Raw genomic sequence first — 9,815 nt, 5'->3', positions numbered from 1 at the left:
CAGCAGCCCTCAGTCAGAGCAAGAAGCACAGGAGCCCCCCCCCCCCAGCCCCCTGGTCCAAAACAGTCCAGTGGCACCTTTAAGACCAAGTTTTATTCAGGTACAAGCTCTCCCTCCTCTGTGAGGACAGATCTGCACATCCCCCCCCAATAGCTAGCAATCCAAAACAGTCCAGTGGAGACTGAGCGGTGGGTGTTGCCTTCCGACGCACGTCCGGTGATGTCAGCGGGGTTGACTTATGCCAATAAGTTATGCTAATGAGTTATGCTAATGAGCTCCTGCACCTCTTTTTCTATGAAATGACCCCTGCGGGAGGCTCACCCAGCCAGGTGTTCATCTTGCTGGAGCTGCAGTGCTCAAGCTGGGGTAGGATCAGGACGTCAATATCGCTTTTGGGCTCCTCTTTCGTGAATTCCTTCAGGAGACACAGGATTGGAGAAATTGGCAGAGGACAGGACAGGCAGCAGATATGGTTGAGAAACAGGCAGCAAGCAGAGCCCGAGTTAATGACGAGTCAACATTTCATCTGCGTTGGTTTACAACGGCAGAGAGCGGTGGCAGACCCATGCCTCAGTCACACGAAGGGTAGGGTAGCGGTGGAGAGGCAGCCATACAAAGGGTGGGCACAGGGACCATTCGTGTTCTTTTTAAAGAAAGATTTATTGCCACTTGCCTCTCCATTAAACATGTTCGGGCAGCTCACAGCATTAAAACCAAAATACCCATAACAGAAACATTTGGAGACAAAGCAAGATGGGTAGTCTTATTAAGTCTGTCCGTAGCAGCGGAAAAGAGCAAGAGTCCAGTCGCACCTTAAAGGCTAACAAAATATGTGGCAGGGTAGGAGCGTCCGTGAGTCACTGCTCACTTCTTCAGATACAGCTAGAACAACTAACTAACTAGCAGGCTAACTTCATGATTCCACTGGGCTGTGACCAGTGTTCCCTCTAAGCTGAGTCACTGTGAGCTAGCTCACAGTTTTTTTAGCCTCCGGCTCACACATTTTTTGTCTTAGCTCAGGAAGGGAGGGCTCCAGGGCAAACTGATTTATGCAGCGGCCAGATGGCTCGCTCCCACCTTTAATGCCAGCAGCTCACAAAGTAGAAATTTTTCTCACAAGATTCCACATCTTAGAGGGAGCATTGGCTGTGACTTGGACTACGCTAAGCCCCACCACGATAGACTCTGCTACCGAGACAATGCTTAAGCCTCTAGCTTGATATTTTAAAAGGTGTGCCATCTAATACCAGGTACTGAAGTATTACATAGAGAGGTTAGCTTTTCTTGCTTTCTTGCCGCAAGATCGAAGAGACTGTGTTGCCTAGTGATATCTTATTTCCTAAAGTATTTAATAAACCTCTCCATATTTTACCAAGGTCCGGTTCCTGGTGTGCAGATAACCTTGAGGACCCACGGCTCTGAGTGCTGCCCGCTCGCCCAAGGGGTCGTGGCTCAGAGGGACTCAGGCTTGGGCCCTTGACATGGTAGGGTCACGAGGAAGAGGGTGCGGGAACTAGGAAACTGGCAGTTCAAGGTTTATAACTGTAAACACGAAACCTCATAAACTTTATCTAACCAGGAAGCTTCTAAATGCCAGTCTTTGACGGACGATGGTAAATTACTGGCAAGATGAACGTCAAAAGTCCCTCATGCACCATATTAGCAAAGCTCTTGGCTGCTTTCACGCACAATGGATAATGCACTTTAGCAATCATTTGCAACTGGACTCGAAAACCCACTTGCAAACGACTGCTAAAAGTGCATCGAAAGTGCATTCTCCAATGCATGTGAAAGAAGCCCTTGTCTTGTGCTGGCGGTGGTGAAGCCTTGCCATGAAAAGCATGTGTGTCTGGAAGGAGAGGGGATTCTTAGTGGTGAGCAGAAAGGCACTTTGCTTATGTTCGGTGGCACTCCTCGTCATTATTTCTTCCCACTTTCTAGGATTGAGTCCTGATACTGAAAGCTGATCTTATAGCTTAGGGCCTGGATCAAATGAAGCCCCAGATATCTCATTCTGGGAAAGTCACCCGATTAAATGGACAGCAGAGAAATCTTAAGTCTGCCCAGATTGATCACCGTTCGAGGGTCTTACCTCAATGGTGCGTTGAAGTGGATCAACAATTTGCCAGATAGCCAAGATGACAACGTCAAGCCCGACCAGCAAGCCAACTGTGGCATAGAGCTTCCAGGGTTCCAGAGTCTGGAAGAAAAAAGAGAATGGATAGGGGATGGAGCCTTGGGCTGCCCTGGCACCCCAAGAGACTTACGGGGTATTCTGGAACATAGAAAATAAGCCTCTCCCACAGGAGTTACTATAGGCCAAACGCCCTAAATTCCTGTGCTTTCTTGGACATCTAATCACTATCAAAGAGGAAGTTCAGTTGGTACCTCAGTTGAAATACACCATCTAACAAAGCAGGACATAAGAACTTTAACACACACAAACACACATATTTTGCCATTAAGTCACAGCTGACTTACAGTGACCTTGTTGGGTTTTCAAGGCAAGAGATGTTCAGAGGTGGTTTGCCACTGTCTGCGTCTGTGTAGGGACCCTGGACTTCCTTGGTGGTCTCCCATCCAAACACTAACTAGGGCCAACCCTGCTTAGCTTCTGAGATCTGATGAGGTCGGGCAAGCCTGAAACTATATAGGACCATTAAAAGAATAAGATCTATATAGGAACACTGAAACAGCTTTCCAGCCCCTAGCAACAGCTATGATCTGCGGTGCTTTTGTTTATTTTCTCTCCTCGCAGGTACTGACACCTGGGCATGCCCAGAGGCACGAGGCCTTGGGTGTAAGCCAAAGGGCTCTTGGCCCTTGGCTCTTAGCCTGCAGCTCTCAGCCTGGGCCCTAAGATAGCCAGCCCAGTGAACAAGGACTTGCACAAAATGTGTTCGCTTTTTAAAAAAATGTGGTCAGTCTTATTTCTTTCAGTTATACTGTTTAATTTGGTTGTTCCAGAAATTTCTGTAAGCCACTTTGGGGAGAACAGCAGCATGTGTGTGCGTAAAGTGCCATTAAGTTGCAGCCAACGTATGGCAACCCCATAGCATTTCCAAGGCAAGAGACGGACAGAGATGGATGGCCATTGCTTGCCCCTGTGTAGCAACCAAAAAGCAGCCCAGAAATGCCTAAATTAATAAATAAGAACAGCACTGCTTGATCAGATCACCCGCACCAAGGATGATTCTTATTCTTACAGTGGCCAAACAGTATCTCCAGGAAGCTCACGGGCAGGGCATGAAACGAACAGCCCTCCCCTCTTTTTAGACCGTGGCATTTGGTGTTCAGGGTATAGTGCCTCTGAACGTTTAGTTGGATCCTTTCTTTATTAATTTGCCAGATTCTTTTTGGTATTCAAAAGGTTTACATGAATCGCCGCATTCACTCTCCACGATAAGCTTGAGCCAGAGGAAGGCCCCTCCGAGCCAACTTGCTATTGGTCGCTCCACAACAGCGACCAATCAGAACTATACCAATTCCCTGCGAGGGAAGGACTTTCATTGGATGTTATCCGCACAACCTCATTGGTTGTTTATTGTAAATAGGCGTGGCTACGTTAGCCCGGGGAATGTTTAAAAGGAGCCTAGCTCCCAATGTTAAGTTGTTCTGGTTATGACTTCTTTCAAGCGCTTGTTCGTACCTACGTTAAAGCTGATCACTTTTGTTGAAATCACTCTCCGGATCTTTTAAGACCAACATCTAACAATCACTGTATTCTGTTGCAGTGGATTCCATACATTAACTCTGTGTTGTGTGAGTGACTTTTTTTTTAACCTACTGACATCTGACTTTGTTGGATGACCACCAATTCTCTAGTGTTGTGAGCAAAGGAAAACCCATCCAGGTTGTATCAGCTGTGACTCCGAGGCGGACTCTGTGTCTGAGTGGAACCCTACAGATGAACTTTGTCTCCTCAAAAGCCACTTTGTGTTTTGAAGGGGATGAAATCAATGATGTGAATGTACTTTGCAGCACAGGAAGCCTACTTGGTAGTGGAGACATTCCAAGTAAGTTGACCCTGAAGACACCTGTTACCACAGGACTGTGAGAACACTTCCATTCAAAGACATAAAAGGTACGGGAGAGATCTCTACCCATTCCTGTGAATGAATTGCCCTAATGAATCATTTAAATGAAAAGGGCGTGTACAGAGTGGGCTGGATCCAGTGCAGTGATTCTGCAGGCACAAGGACTTCTGGCCACAGAGTGTGATGTTCCCCCCTCCTGTTCTCTGGAAGGCTCCCTCCCCCTCCTGTTTTCTGGAGGGCATTTCAAGCTGCCGCACGAGGGGAAGGCGGAGATAGTTGCAGTATGCAGGTGAAACAAAGTTTGAGTCCAGTGGCACCTTTAAGACCAACAAAGTTTTATTCAAGGTGTGAGCTTTCATATGCATGCACACTTCATCAGACAATGAAATGGAATTACAGATCACAGTTGTATATGCAGCCATTTTACAGCCAGATATTGCCCCTGCAAACAAAAATGTGCTGAGTCAATTACTCATGTCCTTTTGCATTGTTACCTGCATGTGGACCTAAGGTATATATATTTACATTCTGCTTTAAGCAGCATGATGGATCGCCCTGATGCACTTAAGGTACAGAGACTTCTGAATGACTTCTCTTCTGACATCACTGAGAAGGTGGTCAAGTTTCCGTATTCTGCTCTAAAGCTGAGCAAAAGGATCCTAGAGACATAATTCTTTCATAGATGTACCTGTGGGTTACGTTTTTATTTTGTTTTAAAATTGTATAATCTGTATCAACAATTTATGTCAATAAAGGCGAACTTGAACTAGTTGTATATATAGAGGGTCGCTTGTGCCCGCAGAAATACTGTGCTGGATTCAACCTGCTTTTAGAGAATGGAGATATTCTTCCTCCCAAAATAAACACTGTGAGCCAAATTATTATTTTTTTTTTAAATGGGGGGGAAAGAAGTGTTAACAGTACTAGGGGATATAGGGCCAAGCATCATTAATTCATATCACGGAGACATCTAACATAACACTGTATTAGTCAACAACAATCTGTAGTTCACACCCTAAGAGCTGGTGTGAGACAATGAAGGGATTCTCTTGAAATCACAAAATGGGAACAAATCCCCCCTCCTTCCCACGCCTTATAGGTGGTACATCAGCATAGACATTAATCACTGTTGAGGCGAGTCAGGTTTTCCCTTTAACTCAGATTCGTTATCAGAGTCCCACTACGGTTAAAAATCCTGGCTAAAGCAGAACCCATTTAGCAACAGTCATGGTTAATGTAAGGGGCTTATGTAACCCCTCAGGCTCAGATGTTGCAAACAAATTTCAGTGGGTTGGATCCTTGCTGCTAGCGGTGGTACTTTCCCCCAGCAGAAGGAGTCTCCCCCAGATTTAAGAGGTTCTTTTATTGGCAGGAAAGCCTCTTGAACCAGAGAAACATACCCTTCACTGGAGGAAAGCACCACTGTTAGCAGAATAGATCTGTGGAATCCAACCCAGTTTGTTTGTATAGGTTAATTGCTTAGTGTACCTGCTCTCTCCCCTCACACGGCCGGCCGACTGAGATCTGGCACACAAGACTTAAGCTAACTGTGAATGAAGGTACCTTAAGAAACTAGGGTTCACCCCCCCCCCGTAACTGGCCTCCTTAACCATTATTTTAATCCTGGTTAAGAATCCCAATTACGAGGAAAGAAGCCCATTGTAGTTAGCGAAGGCACCCCCCATCCAGACAACAGAACTGATGAGAGTTAGTTAAAGAGATCTTTAATCTCTTGACACATCATGCAAGGACAGCCAATCCACCAGGTTCCTGCCCCATCACAAGCAAACTTTGTTTATGACATACAGACCAAGCCTCAAGCCTCGTTATAGCTGGAGCGGGGAGGAATTTGCCCTGAGGGAGAGGTTTATGGGATTACATCACATTCCCCATCTCTTAAACACAGAGCTCCCCCACTCCTATTACATCTGCCCCCACCCTAAAAGGTCACACTTTCTCCCCCCACCTCACTAATATATTTTCTCTCTAGATTTTACGCATTATATTTTATAACTTTTTAAACATTCTATTACTGGTTCCTCCATCTCTATTACCCGTATCTCAACGATCAGAGTATTGCACAATATTGCATTTTGCAGCTGCTGAAACAATTTAAAATATGAGAGAGAGAGAAATTTATTGGATGTTTTGTCTCATACGCCGAATGCCAATTCCCTTATGAAATCAAAACGTCTTCTTAGAAATCAGGCTAGCTGTATCATACTCAGAGCACCCTTAGTGGCCCCCGAACTCAAGACTTACATGCATTTATTTAAGATATATACATCCCACCTACTTTACACAGAGAGTGATTAAAATGTGGAAATCACTGCCAGAGGATGTAGTGATGGCCACAGGAACAAACAGCTTTAAAGGGGGATTAGATAGATTCACGGAGAAGTATCAGAGGCTGCTAGCCCTGGTGACTGAGGGGGGGGGAGTCCACATTTAGAGGCACTAATCCTCTGAATTCCGGAGCCAGGTGGCAACATCAGGGGAAGGCCTTGGCCTCTATGCCCGGTTGCTGGCTGTCCAGAGGACCTGGTTGGTCACTGTGTGAGGCAGGATGCTGGATTAGATGGACTATTTGGTCTGGTCCAGCAAGGCTCTTCTTACGTACTTATTGTTCACCTTATCACATTAGGCTCCGTGTGGCAAGGAAAGCAACCACACGTCGCAACAAAAAAACTCCCACAAAATGTAACAATCAAACCCTGATGAGGTGGAAATACTCCAGGCTGGGAAACTCCCAGAGATTTGAGGGTGAATCCTAGGGAACTCAGGGGTTGGAGAAGGGAGGGACCTTAGTGGGGTTGCCAACCTGCAGGTGGTAGCTGGAGATCTCCTGGGCTTGCAACTAATCTCCAGGCGACAGAGATCAGTTCACCTGGAGAAAATAGCAGCTTTGGAAGGTGGACTCTATGGCATTATACCCCGCTGAAGTCCCCCCCCCCTTTCCCAAACCCTGTCCTCCTTCTCAACCCCGGAGCTGGCAACCCTCGGTATAAAGCCACAGTGTCCACCGCCCAAAGCAGTCATTATCTCTAATGGAATGGATCTGAATAGCCTGGAGGTCACTTGAAATTGTGGGAGATCTCCAGGCCCCACCAAGAGGCTGGCCACAGTAGCCTAATCTCATAACAATGCTTTAAAGGTAAAGGTTCCCGTGCTCGAAAGCCAGTCGAATCCGACTCTTGGGTTGCGGCACTCATCTTCATTTCAAAGCCGAAGAGCCAGCACTGTCCAAAGATGTTTCCATGGTCATGTGGCCGGCATGACTAAACACCAAGGCGCACAGAACGCTGTTACCTTCCCACCAAAGTGGTACCTATTTATCTACTTGCAATTCTTGCTTTCGAACTGCTAGGTTGTCAGGAGCTGGAACTAGAGACGGGAGCTCACTCCGTCATGTGGCACACTCGGGTCTCGAACTGCTGACCCACCGACCTTCCACAGCCTGCAGGTTCAGCGTCTTAACCACTTGAGCCACCGCAGCTCCTACAATGCTTTACCTTCCACCAAACACCAGCATGGTGTAGTGGTTAAGAGCGGCGGACTCTAATCTGGAGAACTGGGTTTGATTCCCCTCTCCTCCTCCACATAAAACCTGCTGGGTGACCTTGGGCCAGTCACAGTCCTCTCAGAGCTCTTTCAGCCCCACCCACCTCACAAGATGTCTGTTGTGGGGAGAGGAAGTGAAGGCGATTGTAAGCCGCTCTGAGACTCCTTTGGGTACGGGGTATAAGAACTAACTCTTCTTCTAAAACTGCTTTATAAGCTTCCACAGATGCAGAAAGGGAAGGTGCCCTCCGCACTTATTCTAGTAAACCAATCCAAAGGACCGATCCTCCCACACAGAAAGCCCACAACCTGATTGTTGCCAAAGCAATCCTAACAGAGGGTGGCATGAGGATAAGGCTGTCTGAATATCACAGTGGGTGCACGGGTGTACATTTATAGAGCAAAACGTAATAAATGGTAGAGAATGGACCGATTTAGCTCTCATCGTAGGATGGTAAAGATAGCCTGCATTGCAGAATTTGATTACGGACAATAAACTTTTAAAAACATAATCCTTAATTATTGTTTGTGCTGCATTTCCACTGTAACGACTTTTGGTTAAATGACTGATCAATAACTGTTTCATAATTTAAAATAACTTCAAACGTTATGCACAAATTTACTGTTCTCAGATGCCCAAGTGAAACAGCAACTGTGTCTAGAGGCAGAGTAACTCTGAAGTTTAGCTGCACAGCACAAACTCAGGGGCACACCCTCCCAACAGGAAAGAAAAACCAGCCAGTGGAGTGGGGCATTCTAATCTGGCCTAGTGAGAACAGGATTGCAGGAGCGGCGGTACGACCTGGTCAATTTTCTCCACAATGTAAAACAGAGATCTTGCAAACACTTCCTAAACTGCAAACAGCACTGATAATCTTGCAAACGCTTGCTAATGCAAAAGCACTGGGCTGATTTGCTGGAAAGAGTTCTGTCGTCTCCCCCCCCCCTTTTAAAATAATTTTTAATTAATTTTAACAGTAACTTGAACAATAACGGACAATATACACATTATCTAATAACAATCCAAAATTATCGCATTACTGGGAAGGGTTTTGTGACTGAATGATGATAATAATTATTTTTAAACAGCCAACCTCAATACCTCCAGTACCAAATACATCCAGGGAGCCTGCATGCACGCAATCCCTCACCTTCCGCCGGTCTTTCTTGTCTTCCTTCTTGGTGAAAACGGTATGTACCCACCAGATCTTGGTGAACATGCTGCCATAGCCCAGGCCAAAACCCAAGCTCAGGAGCCAAAGGCGAGCCTGTGGGTGGAGACAAGACCCGTGGTGAGAGCTCCTCCTACTGCCGGATTTTACCCAGCATGCCTAAGAACTGCCAAGTGTTCCCACAAGGCGTTGGCAGGGAGCCTCACTGGAAGCTAGGCTAGCAGACATTTGTAAAATGCAGTCAGTAGATAAGGCCACTTCCAAATGCGTGGAAAGTGGGAGGCGGGAGGACCATTTAAAGCACAGCAGGAGGTGGAAGATGAGCCCCCGCTCTCCTCACACATATCCCCCCCCCCAAAAAAAAGAAACTCCTTTACCGTAGATGGTTTTCTCCCAGTGGAGTTCTGAGACCAAAATTCCACTGAGACACACACACACACACAAAAAAGGCTGGGGGCAAAGCAATTTCGATGGAGGAGAGATCCCCCCAGATCTCTCCTGTCTCCCCCCAATGTCATGCTTTAAATCCTCCCTCACTGCTTCATACAACGCTATCTAGTATGCTTTTATCCTGCCTTCCTCCTTGGAGCTCAGGGGTTTACAGTTTCCCCTTCCTCGTTTTATCCTCACAACAATCCCGTGAGGTAGGCGAGGCTGCAGGAGTGTAACTGGTCCAAGGGCACCCAGTGGCCTGCATGGCAGAACAGAGACTTGAACTCAGGCTTCATGGATCCTAACCCAACATGCTTAACCACTGAAGCACACTGGCTTTCTAATGTAGCACTTAGGCCACTGTGCTGCCGTAACATACGCTTTGCCCCACAATTTGAGTCTCATTCCTTCCCCACGTTCTGAGTGCCCTCCCCACAGCTTCCAGCCTTTCTCCCCATTTTGGTTCTTCTTCCATCCTACGGATGACCGACATCTTGGTCAGTGCACTAAGTCAGAACACCCTCCACAGCACAGAGCTTCCAGGCCAGAATGGCCCCTCGTCCAGCTTTAGGAGCCCACATGGCTCGTCTTAAGAGCAGCTCAAACGTACCTG

General features: G+C 46.8%; 1 protein-coding gene across 1 annotated transcript in view; it reads right to left on the bottom strand.

Annotated features, from left to right (window-relative positions):
• GABBR1 (gamma-aminobutyric acid (GABA) B receptor, 1) overlaps window positions 1-9,815 on the bottom strand; it is a 133,352-nt gene that overhangs the window by 6,866 nt on the left and 116,671 nt on the right. Inside the window, exons 18-21 of the mRNA XM_015413888.1 lie at window positions 9,148-9,171; window positions 8,750-8,903; window positions 2,093-2,200; window positions 322-415 (exon numbers count right to left, since the gene is read on the bottom strand). Of these exons, the coding sequence (XP_015269374.1) occupies window positions 322-415; window positions 2,093-2,200; window positions 8,750-8,903; window positions 9,148-9,171 (380 nt within the window). The remainder of the gene's footprint in view (window positions 1-321; window positions 416-2,092; window positions 2,201-8,749; window positions 8,904-9,147; window positions 9,172-9,815) is intronic.

The sequence above is a fragment of the Gekko japonicus genome, unplaced genomic scaffold (genome assembly GCF_001447785.1).
Source record: "Gekko japonicus isolate JY-2015 unplaced genomic scaffold, Gekko_japonicus_V1.1 scaffold204, whole genome shotgun sequence".
NCBI lineage: Eukaryota > Metazoa > Chordata > Lepidosauria > Squamata > Gekkonidae > Gekko > Gekko japonicus.
The sequence above is the reverse complement of the archived record's forward strand: the minus strand, read 5'-3'. Positions and strand labels throughout refer to the sequence as shown.